This window comes from Purpureocillium lilacinum (genome assembly GCF_023168085.1).
Source record: "Purpureocillium lilacinum CBS 284.36 DNA, scaffold_4, whole genome shotgun sequence".
NCBI classification, from domain to species: Eukaryota; Fungi; Ascomycota; class Sordariomycetes; order Hypocreales; family Ophiocordycipitaceae; genus Purpureocillium; species Purpureocillium lilacinum.
Genome location: NW_027072114.1, coordinates 2,289,562 through 2,310,854, shown reverse-complemented (window position 1 = coordinate 2,310,854; position 21,293 = coordinate 2,289,562). Strand labels below are relative to the sequence as shown.

Sequence of the window (21,293 nt, the reverse complement as noted above, 5' to 3'; positions counted from 1 at the left end):
CGGGCAATGAACGCCGCAGACGCGGCCGCTGAACTCGGCTGTGATGGTGGGTAACACGTTAGAAAACGGCTTGATGCAGCTCCCATCCGCAGCGGCAGTCAACGCCTCACGTCAATTGACGCGCAACGACCATGCCAAAAAAAACCAGATTCGGCGGCATGGTGGCATCAAATGACTGCCGTGGCCGACGAACGACAACCGTGGACAGGGGGGACAGTGGACAGCGCGGTCCACGAGCTGGAATCGTGGCTCGACCCAGCTGGTGGGGGATCCACGCACCAAAAACCTCGCTTAGTCACCCGACCGCAGCCCCGAAATTTGTCCTCTATCGCCAGCAACGCGCGACTCCTTACACGTCTCTTCAGCCCAGCGACCTGAACCGCCGAATCGCAACCCACGAGCTTCCCGCACCCGCGCACCGTCGACATACGGCCGTCACTCCTTTCCTCCCCCCATCACCGACTTTACTTCGTCGACCCTCGAGCTCCTCCGCGACCCGACGTTATTGCCGCCCACCCCGCCGCCGCAACCATGACGCGCGCCCAGCAGACCGTCTCCCTCGCCCTCCTCGTCTCCTCCGTACGCCCGCCCGAATATAGCCACGCCCCGCGAATTGAAGTGAAGCCTGAGCGCCCGTGCTGACATTGCGATCTAGCTCTACTTTGCGCTCTACCTCGGCCTCATCCCTCTCCCCGCCCTCGTTCAGGAGCAGGTCGTCCCTCTGGTACGACATCCTATGCCTAACTCCCAGCTTACCCCCCTCCCGCGGCGCGTTTGCTAACCCGCCGTCCCTTTAGTTGCCGTTCTGGGCGCTCGTCAGCTTCGGCGCCCTGCTGCTCTTCCGCCTCGGCTGGGGCATCCTCACCTTCAACGACGTCCCCGCGGCGCACAAGGAGCTCATGGAGGAGATTGAGCTGGCCAAGACGGAACTGCGAACGCTCGGTGTGTCGGTGGACTAGAGTGGACTACGATTGGACCGAACACGGTTGACGACGAACCGCGAATCCTACGAATGCAGCCATGGAGAAAAAGTGAAGAGTAGGAATGGAGGAATTAATCATGCAGGCGCGGTGGGCTGCGGATGAAGCGCGCATCTACCTTGCCAGCGTCAATACACAACCATATACTCCATATCGCCATGTCGTCCCGTCGTAGCTCATGACACTTCCTCCGCGCCTATGCTCCAGCCAAGACCGCAGCTACTGTTTCCACAGCTGACTCGGCTTCCTGGCCGCTGTCCACCAGATCTCTGAACAGGGCGGGCAACTTGCCGAGCATGCCCCGCTGATCTGCCTCTCGCCCTTTGATTGTGTCAATGCGATGCTGTGAATCAAGTTCGGAAGGTAACTCACATTTGCTTGGTACTCCAACAAGGATAGCAGCTTTACTCTGCGCTTCGCCAGTCCAGTCAAAGCCGATCCTCCACTCCAACCGCAGCGACGAACCGTCGTCTGAGCTTAGAGACGGTATACTTAGTTCATACGATTGGCGGCCGAGATGCCGCACCAAGTCTGACAATTCGCAGACCTCTGGCTGTGTATCTGCTCCGTCATTTTCGTCTTCGTCATCCTTCCGCCGTCGCCGTTCGCGTCGTTTGGCAGCTGCCTCTAGCAGTTTCTCTTTCGTGCCCAGTCGCCGCTCGAGGCCACACCAGAATTTGGCTCTCTGAACAGCCACGCGGTACCACTCGCCCATGGCCCAGGACAGAATGCCCACGTTGTGCTGCATCGTCCTGTTGCACTTCCCGGAACATATTTTGTCGACGAATGGATCCAGCTCGAACTTGGCCGACGGCTCCAGGGCAACTACCGCAAGTTCGAGGATGCTGAGGCTCATGGCGTTGACAACCATCTCCAGCTTTGCGGTGAACAGCCCGGGGATATCTCGTGACCGAAGTGTCATGAGCCGACGCTGTCGAAGGGGGTGCTCTGGCAGCGGAGGCAGGACCGCGATGGTACATGTAATGCTGAAGGGGCTGAACAGCTCCAGATAAGGCAGCTCTTCGTCGGCACTCAAAGGAATCGGATGGTGTGACTTGATGTTGGCAAGCTCATTGTCGTCCTCTGCCGTAGAAGATGCGATTGGAGTTGATCTCCCAAAGGGTAAAAGCCCGATCGGGTTCAGTGCAGCTTGAACCAATTGCTGGGCAGCAGTCGGTCGAGGCGCGTTCTCCGATGCCATGAGCGATCGCTGGACCAAGTCCAACACGCCGGCCTCGTTGGTCGCCGTCACTGTGCGACCTGAGGCCTGCATCAGACGAATGCGCTCGTTCTCCCTGTTTGCCGCCTCCAAGTCTTGTTTGAGTTTGGAAATTTCCGCCTGCAGCGCATCCCTTTCCTTCTTCTTATTCCCGAGCGGGTCGAAGACAGGAACCTGACGCGAAGAGCTTGTGTTTGGGTCCAGCGTCGAGTCGCGCAGCGGCTCGGTCGGTCGTGTGGGTGCACGCGCAAACAGCTTCTTGCTAGGACCCGCGGCTGGCCTCTCGGGCGCTGGTTTCAAAGGTGAGCTTTTCTTGGGCTTGTCCCGCATCCTCCATCGCGAGGGGCTGCTATGGATGCCTCGTGGCGGCGTCGACGACACCGCATCGGGAACAACAGGCGGGAGCTCAGGTTCGGGCTGCGGCGGGATGCTGACGCCCGTGGTTGGCGACCGCCGCAGCGTGTGTCCGATGAACGGGTTCAGCTCGTCGTCGCCTTCCGGGGCCGGTGGTGGCAGCGGTCTAGGAATCGGTTTCGCCGGAGACCTTCGCGGTGCTGCGGCCAAGCCTCCTCTCGTCCTCCTCACAGAGCGGCCGGAGCTCGGCCCGGCTTCGCTCAGACGCGTCGCATCCTCCTCAACCGGCGGGTCGCTGGCCAGAATATCCTCCGCGTTCGCATCCGCCTCGTTTTGCGCCCGCAAGAGCTCCGAAATGCTCTGTTCACTGGCGTCGCTCCCACGGCGCGCTGAAGGTCGTGCGCTCGTGCTGGGACCTGCGGTCGCGGTCGGTTTCGCCGGAGAAGCAGACCGACGGCGTTCCAGTATCTGTGGATTGTGACGCGAGAGACTGGCCTTGGTCGGCGACGCAAAGGACGGGCGTTTTCGTCGCGGCGCGGGAGCTTGCTCTGAAGGTGGTGTGGTGGCTGCGGCAGAGGAGCGCGGGGAGACGCGCCGTCGCTTGGGCGCGGACTCCTCCATTGCGAAAAATGGTGCAAAGCTGCTAGTATGGCATCATGAGCGCTGCATGAGGTCCCGAGTCGTAGATATGCAGTCAATGGCGAGGGTGCAGGCCGAGCGTGTCTGGGTATCTGTATGCCGTTGTGGGGTTGTAGGTGACAGGCGCGTGTTGGATCCAAACAAACGGACTGGGGGGTGCTATTTTGGTGTGTGTGTGGCAGCGGGCAGCAACGTCACTCCTCAGTGGCAGCCAGCTGTTAGAACAGGACATTGGTACTTCGCATTGCCAGCGACATCAGACATATCGCCCCAAATAGATCGCACTACACAATAAAAATCGCATTAAAATCAGCATCATTAGGATATACTTTGAATCCCCCATTAGCCCCATGCCGAGCAACAACCGAAGTCGGGGACGTGGCTGACGCTCTTTGCCGCCGTCACGGAACTGGAGCGCCATCACGTGCAGCGCCTGAGAACGGCGCCGCCGGTGCAAGTGGCGCTCCTACGCCAGTGGCGCAAAAACCCGTCAGGCCCCGGACGGACAACGCTCGGCTGCGAAGTGACGTTTCCCGAGCCCGGCCGTCATTTTGCCCCTCCAACTTCTTCCGACCTCGCCCTTATTACTGAGCATTGCAAACTCGCCCTCGTCCTCCTCGCCTTCGCCTTCACAGCGTACTCGCTTCACTGCGCTCATGCATTCGCAATAATCCCCAGCCCGCGCGCTTTAACAGACGACTCACATAATGGCGGCCTCACCGAGGTTGGCAGCAGCGCGCTTGCGCCTACTTCGGCAAGTGTCGCAGACTGCCAGCCGGCGACATTTCGCGACAACGCACACAGCCAGGGACGAGACCTGGCCGCAGAGAACACCCTTGGGGGGATATTACGAGGACATACTCCACGATCCGATCCCGTACCCGTTCAGCCACAAACCCGAAGAGCCTCCAAGCACGGCCGACCCCAGCGTGCTGCCACCGAGCAAAAAGCCTGAGACGACAAAGAAAACGAAAACACCCACGTCCCGCAAGACCGGCGCAACAGCCGCGCCCTCCGTGGAGACATCGCCGCCCGTGCCATCACCGCCTCCCCAGACCGCCGCAGAGAAGGCGCGCATCGTCTTCGGCTCGCGACTCCTCGGTCCCGCCGAACAGGCCGACCGCCTCGCGCTCAAGAAATCGCAGTCCACCTACATCGCGGGCGTGCTCGTGCCGCCCCGGCCGGACGAGCCCGACAACTGCTGCATGAGCGGCTGCGTCAACTGCGTCTGGGACCGCTATAGGGATGATATGGAGGAATGGTCCGCCTCAAAGAACGAGGCGCAACGGCGGCTCAAGAAAGGCTCCGGAACGATGGACTCGGACGGCGGTGGCTCTGAGACCAACTGGGGAGTCACCATCGGTGACGCCAAGATTACCAAGGACATGTGGGAGGAGGACGTGTTCAAGAGCGTGCCAGTCGGCATCCGCGAGTTTATGAAGCAGGAGAAGAGGCTCAAGGAGAAGCACGAAAGAGAGGGAACTTTGGGAGGTTGACGGCGGTCACGATTCACGACTTCTGCGATTCCTACAATAGAGGCGACCTGCTGATACCCCTGTATAGAGCATTGCGGACGAATAGACCTGGATCTTGATGTATTTGAGGAATCATGCATATGCTTATGAGCAAGTGAGCCACGCACCGTGGCCTGTCTGTATATCGCCTTGTCGCCCAGATCCGCTGAATCGCCGGGCGCTTGAATCAGTCTCCGCCGCTGCCAGATCAAGACGAAACCCCTAATGGTGTTTGACTGGTCGCCACACAAATCTGCAGCGAGCCTTTAAACGAAAGATGTGGGCAAGTATCGCGAGCTTAGCACTGGCAGCAAGAATATCAAGGGCATTCGGCGAAAGAGAAGATTGCTGCAACAAGGCCTCTCGACCTGAAAGCCGTCTATTCGGTTTGAAACGCACACACTAAACTCCGAGTCTCCAGACCTAGCTATTTGCTCTCATAAAGGTCTGTCCCCCACACCCACCCAGATATTCCTTCATTGCGGTCATGACGTGGCTTCCGACGTCTATCCAATTACTTCCGGGCGGCATCGGCCAGCTTGTCGTGCTCGTCGATGTCGATCGCCTCCCAGGGGTAGTTGATCCAGACGTCGCCGACGGTCTGAGCGGCCTGATAGCGCGTCTTGATCATGTTGTGGGGCAGGGTACCCTTCTTGGGCTTGTCCTTGTTCTGCATTGGGTGTCAGCAGGTGCCCCGAGCTCACAGGCCGAGGTTGGGGGGTAAACGCACGTGGAGGACAAAGATGCTAAACTCCGTCTCGGGGTGGTCACCACCCAGGCGCTTCCGGGCGGCCTCGACGTCCTTCTCGAGCTCCTTGACGGCGTACTCGAGGGTGGTGCGGGTGTCGTCGACCTCATCGACGATGAGGATGCGCTTGCCGACCAGGTTCTCCATCTCGCCGAGGGCGGTCAGGTCCAGCCACTGGGTGCGGGTGACCTTGGTGCCGATGGTCTCGACGTTCTCGTCCTCGCCGCCCAGCGACTCGTACAGGCTGAGGCCAATGGCCTGGATGGGGATGTTGGGCGAGCCGGGCTGCTTGAGGAACGAGCGCAGGATGCGCGCGGGGACATAGCCGCCGCCGCCAATGGCGATCATGAGCTGCGGCTGGAAGTCGGCGAGCAGCTTGCCGGCCGACTCCTGGCACAGCTTGTGCACCTGCGATCCCGTACTGTCAGTGCCCGGCGTGGCTTTGATCCCTCGGCGGACGCGCGGCGGTCGCGTGTCTCGGCCTGCCGGCATCGAGAGGCAAACGCTGTGCCGCCGCGCTGTCAGCGCCAAGCTGCGCCCGACTAGTCACTCACATCGTTGTACGTGACGTAGATCTTCTCGACCATTTTGATCGTATTTTTCCTTCAGCTGACAACGGGCTGGAGGGTGGTCCGGGCTGCGTTTGTGGCGGGTCGGCGGAGTCTGGGGGTCGGACAGAAATGTCTCGGGAGCGGCAGGGTCGTATTTTCACGGGCGACGCGCGAAGCGAGGCGAGGCAGAATGCCCAAGAGAAAAGGAGAAGGAGAAGAAGAAGAGAAAAAGAGGAAGGGGAAGAAATGACGGCGGCCGGGGCTCGCGAGAAATTTCTACGACACACCCAATCGGCCCCTCAACTTTTTTTCACCGACTGCCCCGCGGCTTGAACGCTTCGGGCTGCTGATGCCCCTCCAGCTCTGCTCCTGCAGAGGATGGAGTGGGCCCTTGAAGACGGGACCCTGGCAGTGCCGTTCCCGAATGCACCAACCTGGGCACTGTCGAGTCCCCACCGTCGGTGGCCTCCGTCTGGCTCCACTTGTGGATGGCTTCACCTCCAGTCTCGCGGTGGCCTCATGGGTCACCCGCGTCTGCCAACGAGGGACGGCGTTGATGCTTTTGCTTCAGGAATATTATTCGCGGCCTACGGGAGGCCTCAAATGAGTGCCAAGCGATCGCAACCACGTCCACTTGCAAAAATAACCGCCATTTAGCATGGTCCCTGCGGCGCTTTTAATGGACAACAGAAGCAAATGCTGATGGCATCTGCTTGCGGCCTCTCACACATACGACACACTCTTTGATGCTTGGCCCGGCCGTGACAGCCGCGAGGTGTGCTTTGTATACAGTCACAGCTCATGAACAAATGTATGGTGTCGACCCGAGATCAATTTGACTGTCCTCCTCACCCAAACGTCCCTGATTGCTCCTCCACGCCCGCGATCCCAAAAAGAGTTGAATCTGCAACGCCCTACCCATTGCATTTTATGCAATTTTCCCAGCCCACGATGCAGTATTGATGTTGGATCCCGAAAATGCCCCAATCCAAAACGCCCATCCCGAAACGCCCGATCCAAAACGCAGCAACGCCCGAATCCAAAGCAACGCCCGAATCCAATGCACTGATGCGGTGATGCAGTGTTGATGTCGTATTCCAAAACGCCCGAATCCAAAGCAACGCGCCAATTCAAATGCAGTGATGCAGTGTTGATGTCGTACCCCAAAACGCCCCAATCCAAATGCACTGATGCGGTGATGCAGTGTTGATGTCGTACCACAAAACGCCCCAATCCAAATTCAGTGATGCAGTGATGCAGTGTCCATGTCGTATCCCAAAACGCCCGAGTCCGAACCAATGCCCCAATCCAAATACACTGTTGCGGTGATGCAGTGTGGATGTCGTATCCCAAAACGCCTCGATCCAGAACACCCAAGTCCGAACCAACACCCCCCTCCAAATGCAATGATGCAGTGATGCAGTGTTGATGTCGTATCCCGGAAAATGTGAATGTGTCCAGTGCGTCCCGAAACCCAGAGCGGTGCGGCTGCAGATATCACCACTCAAAGTGGCTAACCGGGATGCCGTACCAAAGTTGCTCTTCATCGCCAGACGAATCTCCAGCAAGATCTTGTCCATAGCCGCCCGAAAGTTGCTCTTCGTCGTCGGTCGACTGTTCAGCGGAGTCTTGTCCATAGCCGCCGCAAAGTTGTTCTTCATCGTCGGTCGACTGTTCAGCAACATCGTGTGCGTAGCCGCCCCAAAGTTGTTCATCGTCGGTCGACTGTTCAGCAAGATCTGGTCCATTGCTGTCGCGATTTTTCTCGACGTCGTCATCGACGTCATCATCGCTTTCGTCGCCATTCTGCTCGACGGCCCAGTCATCCTCGTCCATGGCAATGCATTGGTTGCGGATTGTGACTCTGAGAGGCCACAGCGGCTCTTCGCCGGGGACCATGAATGGGCGTTCATACGGCCTCCATTCGAGTTGCATCCGATCAAGGTTGCCATCCTCATCGTAGTCGAGAATCGCGCCGTGCAGTCTGTGGTGGGAGTCGAGGCCACGGTACCAGAGGATCTTAACGGTGTATATGCCGTCGTCCTGCTTGGCGAAGTGCTCGGGCCTGAGTCTGTCCGGGAGGACCGGCCAGCCTTGCGATTTCTGGCAGCACGGGCAGTTGATCGACTGAGGCATTTGCATGAGGTCGCTGGTGGTCAAGCAGGTCATGATGCGCTCCTTGCTTGCCAGGTGCAGCAGGTCCTCCAGTAGATCGAGATCGCGATTGACCCGCTTCTCGAGCGCCCTCGCGGCCTTCGCGGCGGATAGGACGAATTTGACTGCCAGAGCTCTTGTTTCAGGCCCGCTGTTGCACAAGCGTTTCTTGATCCTGGCCTCCTCACGATCGGCAAGGCTCGACATGGTTTTGAAGGCGAACCTGTAGAGCATGGCCATCTGATAGGCGATTTCCCGTTGCGCCGTCATTTCGAGAGGGTCATCGTCGCTGAGAGGGACCATATCAACGAGCAGGGAAGCCATTGTCTCGTGGAACGCGTATGCGTACGGCATCAGGGATTCTCCCCGGGGGAATATGGGAGCAGCGCGGTTGTCAGACATTTCTGGACGCGGAGCGTGTAAGTGACTGTCCATGTTGCTGTGCGTGTGGGCTGCGGGGAATGCTTACTTGTTCTGGCAGACAGGCGCGTCCAAAAAGTTTGGTTTGTTTCGTGGTCTTGTGTGACTTTTCTTGAAGAGTGTTCCAGTCGCGTATCGCGCCAAGAGCTCTCCTTGGAGATAGCAGGTTTGTTTGTGGTAGGTTTGTTTGTGGTAGTCTTTAGAGGTTTGCCTCGTGGTTCTTGCCCAGGTATGTTTGGATTGTTTGGTAGAGAGAATTTGAGGATTTGTGTGATACCAGTAGAGGCTTGTTTGAGTTGAGGACTTTTGAGAGGTTTGTTTGTTTGTGGTTTGACTTGAGGGTTGGTGCGTATCTCGAGGAGAGCTCTGGCGGGATCGTCGAGGTTGGAAAGGGTGAAGGTCAAAAAAAAGAAGGGGATTTGGGGCGGATGTGGACGGTATCTTATGCTTTTTCCAGATCAGCGCGACGGGCTGGCTGATTGTGAGATGGACGCGTGCAACGAGACCATTCTTTTTACTTTCTCCTGTTCTGATTTTTCAATACGCCACAAGCATGTAAATGAGTGATTTGGCGGCTTCGGTTGCCTTCGAAGTGGTTCGAGCCGACCATGGTGAGGTCAGTGAGGTGTATTTCGTGACTCCACGAGCCGCGGGCGAAGTCAGTTCTGGTGTTGACAACCTTGAGTCAAACGCGACACGCGACACGCGACACGCGACTGGGATCAGCTGCAACAAAGAGTGCATTGGCGACGCCGTCTCCCTCGTCTCTCTCGAGCCTCTCGTTCCCGTCGTTCCCATCGCTCCTGTCGTCCCACCCTTGGCCAATGTTACGCATGCATCGTGAAATGGACTTACATTAGGACTATAGCATTTCCTTGAGAGATTTCTACATTACGATATGAGAGCTCTTTCAGATACTGCATTATAAGCTGACCGAAGAGATATTCGTTTTCTTGTCTTTCTGTAGCGAATAACCTGACTGGAGTGTGATGTTGGTTGGCTCATGTCGGTTGATACAATCTTGACGCTACAAGTGGTCTGGCGTCACATCATCTGGCGAACAAGATCACCCAAAGGCAATCAGTGCCACGAATTGTACCGCCATCAGTGAAAAGGCGAGCTTGGCCAAACCAAAAATTAAAATGACGACCGTCGAACAAATTGCCCGAAGCCAGGGCGCAGGCGTGCCGCAGGGCAAAAAAATGACAGAGCGGGGATTCGAACCCCGGCCACTTTCGTGAACGGAACACTGCTGAAGCAGATGGAAGTGCATAGAACATGTACTTGAGACCGTCGCCATAGACCACTCGGCCACTCTGCCTTGAGAGGTATAGTGGGAAAGTCTGTTATTGAGTCATATACGCCTTAACTGTGGGCCCCTCAGTCCCCAACCCACTCCATGATAAGGTGTAAAGTTGAACTGGGTACCCGGAAATGGGTAGACCCATTCTACCCATGGGCTGCTATGGGCTATGGATCCGACCCGAAGAGACCCGTGGGACATTTAGGGTACCTAAGGCAACCCATTCTATAAGACTGGGTCGTCCTGGGTACCCAAGAAGGAACCATTCTTCTATAAAGGATCTCTTAGAAGGAAAATAAGAAGGTATATATATTCTTTTAGTCTATTCTTTATATTATTTTAGTTTTTTTTTATTTAGTTCCCTTTCTATCTATATAAATATAGAAAATGGTTCCTTCTTAGGTACCCAGTTCGACCCATGCTTTAGAATGGGTAATTTAGGTACCCCGAATGCTCCAACGATAGCCCCGCGGGTCCCCTTGGGTACCCAAGAAAATCGTGGGTACCCACGGGTGCCCATGGGTACCCGATTTTACACCCTACTCCATGATCAATGCATCGTCACAAGCATCGTTGTCACAAGCCACATGTAAATTCTGTGCTGAAAGTCTCTTCCAAGGTGAGTATCACAACTCCATCGAGATTCTTCTCGAACGATCTACGCCTTGCGCAAATTTACGTGAACGCCTCCCCGGCACGTCGTCGCCAGCGCGTACTGCTCCACCCAGTCACCGTCACCCACCCCGTCGATTGACGAGAAGCTTTGCGCCATCCGGACCAAAACATACTGCATGACAGTGAGTGCAATGTGCTCTGCGAGTGTGCGCCGTCAGTCTCATGTCTGTAGCGTTCGTGGAGAGACTGCTGCGTGTACTTACGTCCCATGCAGATCCTGGGTCCTCCACTGAACGGCAGGTATGCCCAGCCAGGGCGAAGATTCTCCCATCGCTCCGGGCTGAATGCTTCCACGTTGGCACCAAAGACTTTGTCGTCGCGGTGCATGGCGTACACGTTGAACATGACGATGGTGCCCTTTGGGACCAAGAGGGGTGACTCTCCGTCGGCTCCGCCGCCGTGCGGGAGAACAGTGTCTCGCCTCGCCTGTCGGCCGCCGATTGGGATAACCGGATGCAGTCGCAGCGCTACATACATATTGTCAGTAGAACTCATGAAGAATATTCGGCAGGAGGTTGAGCTCACATTCATTCACGCACCAGCGCGCATACTCCATCTGCTTCAGCTGGCCAGTGGAGGGAGGCCCGGTCCCCGAGATGGCCAACGCCTCCGCTCTGAGCTTACCGTAACATTGCGGGTTCCTTGCAAGAACAAAGAACAAGTTGCTCAGAGTGCTCGCCACAGTGTCTCGAGTGGCAATCAGGATGTGCAGAAGCTGGTTCCTCAGGACCATGCGGTCCGTCGTCATCGCCGTGAGCTGGGTCAAGAAGTCGTCGCGGTCGCTCGTTCCTTTGATGGCGCGTTTGCGAAGGGAGTCGTCAATAAAGGCATCAAGGAAGCCAAACACTGCCTTCTTGGCCCGGTTTGCGTTGCTGTTGAACCTCAAGTGTTGTAGAGGGCCAAGACCGAGTCGGGTGATGACCTCAGTGGAGCAAGTCATGTAGTCAGACACGAATTGTTGAGCTGCGTCGCCTCGCGCGCCCTCGTTGTCAAGCATACGGGTAGAGTTGCCGGTGAGATACTCGGTGGCAAAGTCCATGACGAGGCGGAAGAAGATGTCTTGGAGGTTGACCGACGAGCCGTCGGTTGGGAGAAGCCGGAGCATGGCTTGGAAATTGTGCTCGAGGATGCCATGGATCGTCTCCTTGTCCGACCTCGCCACCATTGGCTTCAACGACACCCTGGCATGGTACCATGGGTCGTTGTCCAACGTGAAGATTCCATCTCCGACGAAGGAGCTCAGTGCTGTAACCCGCGTGCCTGGGAGGCCAAAGTCCTCAAACGAGCCAGCCAAGACTTGCTTCATGTTCAGACTGTCGCAGGTGTAGAAGACATTCATGGTCCAGCGGCTCATGGTGTATGTCGTGCCGAGTTCTCGGAAGGACTTGAGTGTGCCCTCCAGGTACCTGTCTGACGACTTGTTGAAGATTGCGTCGTAGATAAAGTCGAGGCCAAAGATGGGGTCCTTGACGGGTGCCCGGCTTCGTGGCGGCAGGCATCCCCGGGATTTGGCGAAAGCACGTCGAGCTTGCAACTTCCGGGTCCAACGAGCGATGCCCACAGCGAAAACCGTGGCCAGCAGCACGTAGAGCGTCCAAGCCGCGTTGTCCTTTGTGATCTGCATCGTGCAAATGACCGGACTTTGAGGGCGAACGGGGAGGGAAGCCGAGTTAGAATCGCGATTAAGGCTGGAAATAAAGCGGTAGCTCAGTATATCCCAGTGCCGCAAGGAAGCAGACTTGACCCATTCGGGGGGATTTGACCTTTCCATCGCTGATGGAGCAAATGGGCGTGACTGGCGTCGTGTAAGTCTGCGTTGAAGGCGGAATTCACAGGTGGTTTGGGGCGAAAGCCAAACTCATGCAAAGCCGAGCCTCGCCATGGACAGAGCTGTGAAAGTACGCACGAACATCGCGGTGCCACGAAATCGCATGGAATGGCATGGGTCTACCAGCCGGACAAGTCAAGGGCGTTGGAGGGCAGTACCTGCCAACTCTGTGAATCGGGACTCTGGAGCCTCACGGAGAATTACGGTGGTCATTACCCCGGGTCTACAGGCTGCCCCTGTCTTACACGGCGGCTCCCGGGCCAGATGCGTCGGTGGAAGCGCTTCCTTGCAGAACTACTCAAAGAAAGCGAGAGTCTGCTCGTGCCAAGTGGATGATGAGCCGCATGTGGTATACGCGCATGATGCAATGTGCATTACTGGCAGCATTACAGGGTAAACATGAATGCAATGGATGGAGGTGGGCTTGGTTAGGCGGGACGATCAATGTCGTTCAAGTTGCGTGCGCTTCCAGGGAGAAGAATATAGAACAAGGGTTCAAATATAGAACGTTCCAATGCTTTCAACGAGCGGCCAATGTCAAGGCCGCCAGCCTTTGCGGGAGTTGCTTCCGATCTACCCTGTGCCAACCTGACTCTCGTAACCTCTTCAATTCAGACGACAAGATAACTTATGCCTTTCTTGGGCGACCTGTGTCACGCTGACGAGGCTCCGGGACCTGGGTTAGCGACGTGGGAATCGGAATCTCCGGTCCCGACATGGCGGATCGGACGTGACTGGGATTTGTTGGCGCATGGGAGACTCCATGAAAGCATTCAGGCGACCTGGCAGCTGTGCACTCAATCTCCTGCTGCCTGAATGTCCCTAGCCTGGGCTTCTATCTCCACTGATATCGCAACATAAAATATTTTGCCAGTGCGGCAACTTTTTGTTCCTCATCATGAAAATTGTATCCCATTCTTCAGCCCATGCGCTGGTCTGGTCACTCGTGCCTACATGAACCGAGATATGCACAAACGTTTGATCTTACATACGGATTGGCGGATCTTGGACCGGCAGAATCTTGACCCGCGGCCTCGTTCTGCTGACCACCTTGTCGATGCCCTTGGCTCGTATCAAGGTACGAGATGTTGATGTTTGTGGAAGGTGGCACACTCTGGGTACCGGCGCGATCGGGCTGCGGCCGGCGACCCTGCATTGAGGCAACTTGCTTGCGAGACAACACATCTTACGGAGCATGAGCCCGTGTCCATCCGTCATGTACCACCATGGTAATAATCCGTATTTCAGCTCATCGTGTTCGTCCTACCACCAACCCAGACACATGCATCCAGGGTTACTGTCCGCCCTAAAGAATAAGGTTGTCAACGCCGTATTGTTAGCAGCTCATCTGCTGTGTAACTGCAAACATTCAATCTGGTTCGCCGCCCTTGCGAGTGGCGTTGTCACTCGTCGCTGGTATGTGAGCTGCATTTTCCGCCCGGCACATGAGCTCGATTCCGATGACTGCACACGTGCATGTGGGTTGTCTGGTTGCATGTGCATGGAGAGCACAAGCACCCATGGCAAGTCTGGTACCTTTTCACAAAACATGGCTCTGGCTAGGTTCGGCTATATATCAAAAATTTCCTACGACATGGCACTTGTGCCACTCTTGCTAGGGCACGTAGAAAAGTGCTGCAAGGAGCGTGCGGATGCGTCGGTTGCAAGGTCGCACTGCAAGTGTTGATTCCGTTTGCTAGCCGGGCTGAGATTCACAGGGGGATGCATGAAAGCATCCGTCTCCACAGTAGAGATTTCGTCCGAGCTCTGATACAAACATTGGAGCTCGTGATTACCGCTTGTGGTATAGTTATCCCTTTGTTGTGTAAGTACCCCTTTGTTCGCTGCGGGCGATGAATGCGGCGACGAACTTGGGCCAAACGACCGCCTCTACCCACATGAATAAAGCCCCCCTGCCCTCTTTCTCGCCCGGAATTTCTTGCATTATGATTCGAATCTACTATTGCATCCGAAGACGTAGCCTTTGAGCAGCGCTCTACCTCAAACAACGCCCGTGTCTGCCTCCAAGATCAACTCCTTGCTTGCCTTGCATCCGCCTTTTACATACACTACATAGTGCTAGCCGTTGAGCCGGGTACATACTCCCCAAATGGCGCCCCAAGACGGAGACAAAGAGATGGCTGCCGCCGAAGTTCATGGCGCCCCAATCACCGACTTGGACAAGAAATTTGAACTGTGGGATGTGCTCAGCATGTCGGCTGCCAGGTTTCCTGAGAGGACCGCGCTCATATCGATGTGGCAGCGCGCCGATGCTCGTGACAGCGCGACGAACAACAAGCCCCCCGAAGGCTCGGAATGTGTGAGGTGGACTTTTGCCGACTTACACGAACGAGCTATGGTCCTGGCCCACGACCTTACCATGCTCGGTTGCCAGCGGGGCATGAACATGGCTGCGATTTTCTGGAACTCAGCGGAATGGGCCTTGTTTTTCTGGGCAGCCGCCAAAGTCGGCATGGTCTATGTCCCAATCGACAGCCGTGGCGGCGAGGACATGCAATGCATCCTCGCAACATTGAATCCTCAGGTGCTGGTGGTTCAAAACGCAGACGTGGCACGTTTGCTTGATCTCGGAGACGGCCAGAAAAATGTTCCAGAGGTCCTGATTGATTGCTCCGGAGACTCGAAGCCCCATGAAGGTTGGATGGTCTTTGATGGAGTGACTTTCAAGGACGGCCGGGGCAGTCGTGTCGGCACAGCTGTTGCGGGCTTGAAAGCTCGCCAGGGTCCTGGAGAAACGAAAAGAACGCCGTACGAAGCAGCTCTCATAATCTTCACGAGCGGCACGACGGGAATTCCGAAGGGATGCATCCACACGAGCCGCAATCTCATCGCCCAGACATTCGAGTACGATCCGAATCCCCCCGAGCACGTCGACAAGTGGGTTGTCCACACTCCTGTGTCGCACATCTTTGCCATCAACAACGCCTTGCGGGCATGGCGCACCGGATCGTCAGTTGTCCTCCCTTCGAAGTCTTTTGATGTTGCCGCAACTGTCCGCGCGCTGGTGCAAGAACAATGCACCGTCATGTCCGCCACACCTACACTGGTGCGAGCTCTCCTCGCGCACAAGGACTTTCCAAGCGCTGACGATCTCAACCTCTCCATGATCACCATCGGCGGCACGGCCATAAGCGACAAGGACATCCGCCTTTGCCTCCAGGGACTCGGCGCAGATCACGCGATCCAAGCGTATGGGATGAGCGAGGGGGCACCTCTCGTTAGCTGGAAGCGTTGCGACCCGCTGCTTGCCAATGGATACCACCCAGGTGTCGGCAAAGTTCTTCCAGGCGCGAGAGTTCGCATCTGCGCTCCTGGAACCGCGAGGGTTCTTCGACGTGGAGAGATTGGCGAGCTGCATGTTAGCGGACAGTCCGTGATTGGGGGCTACTTTGCAGGCGAGAACAACAGCACGTTCCACTTCCACTACACCGGCCAATGGTTTGAGACCGGCGACCAAGGCAAGATTGACGAGGACGGAATTGTGTACTTGTACGGCCGATACAAGGATCTGATTATTCGTGGAGGCGAGAACATTCACCCTGCGAGGATTGAGTCGGCGTTGGCAGAACTGGCAGGCGTGCAGGTAGGCGCCCGCCATTGCCCTTCCCTGAGGAAGTTTTGGCTGACAGTGCATTCATAGAGCGAAGTCGTCGGAATCTTGGACGACCTCGCTGGCCAGCTCGTTGTCGCAGTCGTCACACTCCCCAAGAACATCACCAAGCTCATGATCAGCGAAAAGGCAAAGGAACTGGGTCCCAAATACGCCATCGATCATGTGTACACGCTGGAGGAGATTGGATTGGAGCAATGGCCAGTCACTTCTATTGGAAAGCCCAAGAAGAGGATCTTGCAGGAGGCGGTCGTGGTGCTTCATTTGAGCACGGGAAACAGCCATCTGGACCCGCGGCTAGTACAGCAGTTTGAAGACGTTTGCAGCGCTTTGCAAACCACATGGCAGGACCTGACGGGATACACGCCTGGCAAGGAGGACAATCTTGCCCATATTTCCGACAGCATCACCCTGCTCCGGTACTGCGACGGTGCCCTGCGTGGAACTGGAAAGCGCCTGTACCTGCAAGACCTTGCTACACACGGCACCATCGCGAAGCAGGCCGGGCTTCTCATGCACAGAGAGTCGGAGTATTCGACCGAAAAGCTAAGTACACACGGAAACAGCAGCAGTTACCAGCGCTTTCGAGCTGAAAGGAAGGAAGAAATGTTGAGGAATAAAACCACGCTGGTCAAGCCCCAGCACCATGGTTCCATGTCGGCAAGCGAGCTCTGGGACGTGGGAGGCAGACGTCTGCAGTCCCTGGGCTTCGACCAGTCCAAAGTCGAGGACATCATCCCGATCCGAGACTGTCTGCAATGTACGGTCGCAGGACAGCGCCCACAGTCCTTTCACGTCCGCGTCAACTTCCGCGTCTCTGGCGTGGCGCAGAGCAGAATCCGTCAAGCGCTGGAAGATGGTCTCAAGGGGCATCCGATCCTCAGAACCGTTGCCTGCACACCGCCTCGCGGCCCAATATTCCACGTGGTCGTGGAAGCCCACGAAGAACTGTTCGCCCGCCAAATTCAGGAGCAAAGTGCCAGTTGCGAGGAGCAGGGAATGATGATGTGCTCTGACGACGCAGTGTCGACTCATGCTCCGGACTTTATGTTTGCGGCGACAATCATCTCGATCCAGGACGCAAATCAGTGTCTTGTCTCCATGACGTATAGCCACTCTGTCATGGATGCCATGTTCCTGCTTCAGTGGCACAAGGACCTGGCAAACCTCATCTCCGGAAAGGCGCAGACGCAGTCAATGAGGACTCCCTACGCCCTTTTCGCAGACCTGCATAACACCTACCAAGACAGCGCTGCGGCCCAAGAGGGTGTCCAATTCCACGCGCAGCGCCTCCGCGGAATATCTCGCCTCGAATCATCCCTCTGGCCGCACCCACGCGACCGGGTACCGGGTTGGATGATCTCCAACGACCAGGGCAGTCCCCACGCTCAAGCTCGCCAGGAGGCCCGAGAGCGTGCCTGGGCATATGGTGGAGGATGGGAGGTGCACGAAAAGGAGTTTCGTTATCCGCATCTCAGTCGTCTTGTCAGCCTGCCCGACCTGGCCCTTTTGCGAGAAACTCACGGCATCGAGGCGTCTGTCTTGGCTCGCTGCGCCTTGGTCCTCTTCACCCTCCAGATGACGAACTTATACAGGAACACACGCACTGCCGTATACACCTCCTGGGAGGGCGGTCGATCGTGGCCGTTTGTGCCCGACTGGATGCAGGGCTGCCTTCCCCCTCCGATGAGCGTGGACGGACCGACGGTGGAGCGTGTGCTCAACATGGTCGAGGTGGACCATAGCGACACTGTGGCCGAGTTCTTCGCGAAGATGAAGGCCGACTACGAAGAGACGATTCGGCACCAGCACGCCTCGTGGGGCGACATCCTCAAGGAGCTGAAAGAGGAGGCCCCCTTTGCGGTAGACGCTGCATTACGACAGTCTTTCGTGTGGGATGTGAGCTTGGGAATGTCTTTCTCGCTAAAGTATCGCGAGGAAACGCGCGCGTCCGTTCTGGAGCCAGTGTCTCGACACGACTGGCCAGATTTGTGAGTTTGAGCCCACCTTGATTCTGCACCTCGCCAGTACACTGTTCCAATGCACAGAAGCTAACCGCAACAGTGGGTTTTGTTGGAACATGTTCAACGTCACCAACGACAGCATCCTCTTCGTCGCATCTTGGGACACTTCGCATATTGAAGCCCGTGAAGCGAACCGCTTCTGCGATGACATGGCCTCCATGCTCCGGCGCTTGGCCGATAAGGACCACTGGGACCACTATCTCTTTGATTTCTTCCTCCCTTGACTTGCTCTGCTTCCGAAGGGGCCAGTTTCCTAGGATGGCTTCTGTGAATCGGAGACGTTCTTGGCGATAGACTGGATGGCTGCGAAGGCTTGTCAAGGGTGACGTAGTGGGTTCAGTGATTATGAGCTCTCCTTGCCTTCGAGTCTGTAACAAAGAGTGTTTTCGAGGACAAAGAGGTAGTTCCCCCAACATTCTCCTCGTTGGCCCTCGTGAGTATTCGTTGCATTTGTGTGCCCCCTCTGGAAACCCCAGAACTTGACAGTCTACGGCGAACAAACGTTCAGTCATAAATCTGTAGGGCAAAATGGCTTCCAACCGCCCTTTCGACGGCCAGGGGCTCCTCCACGCCGCGTACGTCACCCACCTGAAAGCCTGGCTCGGCTCGCGAACCTGGACGGCCTCCATGCTGCGCACCAAGCTCGGCCCAGACATGGAAGCCCAGCAGGCCCATGACGGGTGCCGCCAGCCCGTCGAGATGGCCATGCGGCTCGCGTACCACGTCCACGCGCACATGCTGCAGGGCGGACAGGCAGCAGCGGCCGGTAGCGGCGGCGCTGGGCTCCGCGCTCTATCAGAGAACGCGGAGAGGAGCGCCTGGCGCGAAGTGCTGGACGAGGCGAACCTGTGGCTTCTCGACAAGAGGCCCCGGCTGCGGGAGATGCGTAGCGATATGGCAGTGCGGGCGGTGGACTTTTTGGCTGAGTTTGATAGGTTTGCGAAGGAGGAGAGGCTTACGGAGAGGCGGGTTGTTGTGATGAACTGTCCTGCACAGGGGGCGTGGTCACAGCAGAGGCTTGATTAATGAATTTGCCCATCAGGGCCGTTCTTAATTAATCCTTCCGAGGCCTGTTCTGTCATGTTGACTCGTCGAGTAGTAGTGGTAGCAACAGTATAGCAAAAGCGCGCAGAAAACACGACAGTTCCAGTCCCCCCGGTACCGTAATTATCCCCAATTCGCCCATCGATCCAGCACCCTTATTCTCCGTCGTCGTTGACATGACCTCACGGCTATTTCCTCCCCCCCAAACACCCATCCGAGTTTTAGAGCCTCAGCTCTTCGACCACCAGGTCCTTTATTAGTTCGGTATGTCGTGTCGGAGAGTCGCCATTGCCGAGAAGAATGTCAAACATCTTTGACAGAGAGAAACACAGCCCCGTTAGCCCTCGCGCGTCTCAAAGTTGACGAGCACAAACTCGTGGAACTCGTCCACGTCGCCACCGAGCTCGCCCTGCTCCTCGACGACCCACCAGACGGCCGCGATGCGCACAAAGGCGAACACGGCGGTGCCCATGAGGGCCGCGATGCAGCTGACCACCACGCCCTTGAGCAGCTGCCAGTCGGCGTCGCCGTAATGACCGTCGTTGTCGTTGTTGTTGTTGCGGTGATTGGCGTTGGAAAACAGCCACACCCAGGTGAACATGGATGTGGCGATGGCGATGAGCAGGATTGCCGCCTGCAGGTAGAGGAGCACCACGGTCGAGAGGACGAGTGTCTCGTGGGCGGCGAGCGTGCCGACGCAGAGGATGAAGATGAGCGCGAGCGCTGGCTGGACGTAAGTTGCGAGACTAGACACATGATTCAGTTAGCAAGTCTTTCCTTCGACACATAAGTAGTTCGGGGTGAAACTTACACGTCCCAGAGCGCGGCGTCGACGTCGTCATGCTTCCACGTAGCGGCGGCGAGGAGAACACAAGCCACAGCCATAACCACAATGCCCTGGGCCATGAAGACAGCCGCGTGCATAGTCGAGTTCATCTCCCAGCGGCGCTTCACAAACTGGCCCTCAGGCGAGAGCACAAGACCACCGCCATCGCCGGCGTCATTATCAATGCCAGCAACAGCAACAGGGCGCTGCACATGCTGTCCGTGTCCATTTCCACCTCCATGTCCCTGCTCTCTGGTCTCAGCATCAAGCCGGTCAAAGTTCGAGGTCACGAGGTTCAGTCGCGATGGCGGGGGGCGTCGCTTCGGGGGGAGATTCTTTACCGTGGAGGCCGAGCCAGGCGTGCCGCCGCCTGCAGCAGAGGACGACGATGAGGCAAGCCAGCTGGGCGCCTCCGCGCCGCCAGGCGTGTCATCTGGGCCAGCGGTACCTGTTCCAGCCGCGTTGCGCGACTCGCGACGCATACCTCCGGTCATGGGGAGAAGGCGCCAAAAGTCAGCAAGCGGAGGCGAAGAGGCGGTTTCGTTGCCGGCACCCGCGCCGGTGCCATGCCCGCCGCCATCACCACTTGTGCCACCGATCTCGCTGGGCGAGCCAGGGACAAGTCCACCGCTGGCGGACGACGAAGACGAAGCAGGTCCGATGCTGCGGTAAGAGACGCCTGAGCGCAGAGGCGAGGGCGTCAGCGAGTGAGTTCCCTGACGAGGCAGAGTCGGACGCGGGAGAACATGAAGTGGGGTGGTCGAAGCCGAAGAAGGCTGCTGCTGCTGCTGTTCCTCCGCGGCGGTGGGAGAAGTGATGATCTTACCGCCCTGCGAGACGTGACGAGAGGTGGCATCAGCCGAGGTGGCATTCTTCTTTCCCTTCTTCGAAGGCATCTTGTCTCCCGAGATATTTCTTTTTTTTTTGTTGGATTTTGTGGTGTTTTTGGTTTCTCAGGTGCTGATGCTCGCAGTCTGTTGTTTCTTCCGACTGCGTGGAACGACTTGACAGCGTACAGAGGAGCCGTCAACGAAAATGCAGAAAAACAGAAAAAAGGCGCAAGGGAAGAGGTGTAGAGGATACACTGCGGTTGATAGCTTGTGAAGCCTCGTTGTGTGCGAGATGCAAGAGTTGACTGTGCAGGTGTGCGGGTGGTGAGCGGTCGAACTGGAGATGTGTGTGCGTGGTGTGGAAGAGGATAGGAAGGCCTCAACGGCTGCGGGTTCGGGGCGAACAGGTTATACCTGGCCGTGGGCTGCCAGCTGGCGGGCAGTTGGGTGAACAGCTGGCTCAACATTGGCCATGATAGGGCGTTCGAACGGGCAGGCATGCCGTTCAGTGTGTTGCCCTGGGTGCACAGGGGGGGGCACCTGAGCTGGCAAC

The 21,293-nt window shown here is 57.0% G+C and overlaps 9 protein-coding genes and 1 non-coding gene across 10 annotated transcripts; 4 read left to right on the top strand and 6 right to left on the bottom strand.

The window, feature by feature from the left end:
* Window positions 1-531: 531 nt before the first annotated feature.
* Window positions 532-959, top strand: PLICBS_005873 (uncharacterized protein; the record flags this gene model as incomplete). The annotated part of the gene is made up of 3 exons (XM_018319598.2): window positions 532-579; window positions 656-724; window positions 798-959. The coding sequence occupies 3 exons, from the start codon at window positions 532-534 to the stop codon at window positions 957-959; spliced, it is 279 nt and encodes a 92-aa protein (XP_018182072.1).
* Window positions 960-1,176: 217 nt separating this feature from the next.
* Window positions 1,177-3,174, bottom strand: PLICBS_005872 (uncharacterized protein; the record flags this gene model as incomplete). Its single annotated transcript, XM_018319597.2, has 2 exons — window positions 1,177-1,301; window positions 1,353-3,174. 2 exons carry the CDS (start codon window positions 3,172-3,174, stop codon window positions 1,177-1,179), a joined length of 1,947 nt encoding a protein of 648 aa, XP_018182071.2.
* Window positions 3,175-3,899: 725 nt separating this feature from the next.
* Window positions 3,900-4,688, top strand: PLICBS_005871 (uncharacterized protein; the record flags this gene model as incomplete). Its single annotated transcript, XM_018319596.2, has 1 exon — window positions 3,900-4,688. The coding sequence occupies one exon, from the start codon at window positions 3,900-3,902 to the stop codon at window positions 4,686-4,688; it is 789 nt and encodes a 262-aa protein (XP_018182070.2).
* A 532-nt stretch (window positions 4,689-5,220) lies between these two features.
* On the bottom strand, window positions 5,221-6,041 carry PLICBS_005870 (hypoxanthine-guanine phosphoribosyltransferase; the record flags this gene model as incomplete). Its single annotated transcript, XM_018319595.2, has 3 exons — window positions 5,221-5,376; window positions 5,437-5,862; window positions 6,009-6,041. 3 exons carry the CDS (start codon window positions 6,039-6,041, stop codon window positions 5,221-5,223), a joined length of 615 nt encoding a protein of 204 aa, XP_018182069.1.
* Window positions 6,042-7,502: 1,461 nt separating this feature from the next.
* On the bottom strand, window positions 7,503-8,561 carry PLICBS_005869 (uncharacterized protein; the record flags this gene model as incomplete). The annotated part of the gene is made up of 1 exon (XM_018319594.2): window positions 7,503-8,561. One exon carries the CDS (start codon window positions 8,559-8,561, stop codon window positions 7,503-7,505), a length of 1,059 nt encoding a protein of 352 aa, XP_018182068.2.
* Window positions 8,562-9,782: 1,221 nt separating this feature from the next.
* Window positions 9,783-9,900, bottom strand: PLICBS_005868. Its single transcript has one exon. It is a non-coding gene; the product is annotated as a tRNA-Leu (tRNA).
* Window positions 9,901-10,540: 640 nt separating this feature from the next.
* Window positions 10,541-12,181, bottom strand: PLICBS_005867 (uncharacterized protein; the record flags this gene model as incomplete). The annotated part of the gene is made up of 3 exons (XM_018319593.2): window positions 10,541-10,695; window positions 10,761-11,024; window positions 11,083-12,181. The coding sequence occupies 3 exons, from the start codon at window positions 12,179-12,181 to the stop codon at window positions 10,541-10,543; spliced, it is 1,518 nt and encodes a 505-aa protein (XP_018182067.2).
* A 2,314-nt stretch (window positions 12,182-14,495) lies between these two features.
* On the top strand, window positions 14,496-18,264 carry PLICBS_005866 (nonribosomal peptide synthase; the record flags this gene model as incomplete). The annotated part of the gene is made up of 3 exons (XM_018319592.2): window positions 14,496-15,989; window positions 16,047-18,007; window positions 18,081-18,264. 3 exons carry the CDS (start codon window positions 14,496-14,498, stop codon window positions 18,262-18,264), a joined length of 3,639 nt encoding a protein of 1,212 aa, XP_018182066.2.
* Window positions 18,265-18,568: 304 nt separating this feature from the next.
* On the top strand, window positions 18,569-19,066 carry PLICBS_005865 (uncharacterized protein; the record flags this gene model as incomplete). Its single annotated transcript, XM_018319591.2, has 1 exon — window positions 18,569-19,066. The coding sequence occupies one exon, from the start codon at window positions 18,569-18,571 to the stop codon at window positions 19,064-19,066; it is 498 nt and encodes a 165-aa protein (XP_018182065.2).
* A 355-nt stretch (window positions 19,067-19,421) lies between these two features.
* On the bottom strand, window positions 19,422-20,806 carry PLICBS_005864 (uncharacterized protein; the record flags this gene model as incomplete). The annotated part of the gene is made up of 2 exons (XM_065600815.1): window positions 19,422-19,830; window positions 19,896-20,806. The coding sequence occupies 2 exons, from the start codon at window positions 20,804-20,806 to the stop codon at window positions 19,422-19,424; spliced, it is 1,320 nt and encodes a 439-aa protein (XP_065456887.1).
* Between the last annotated feature and the right edge of the window lie 487 nt (window positions 20,807-21,293).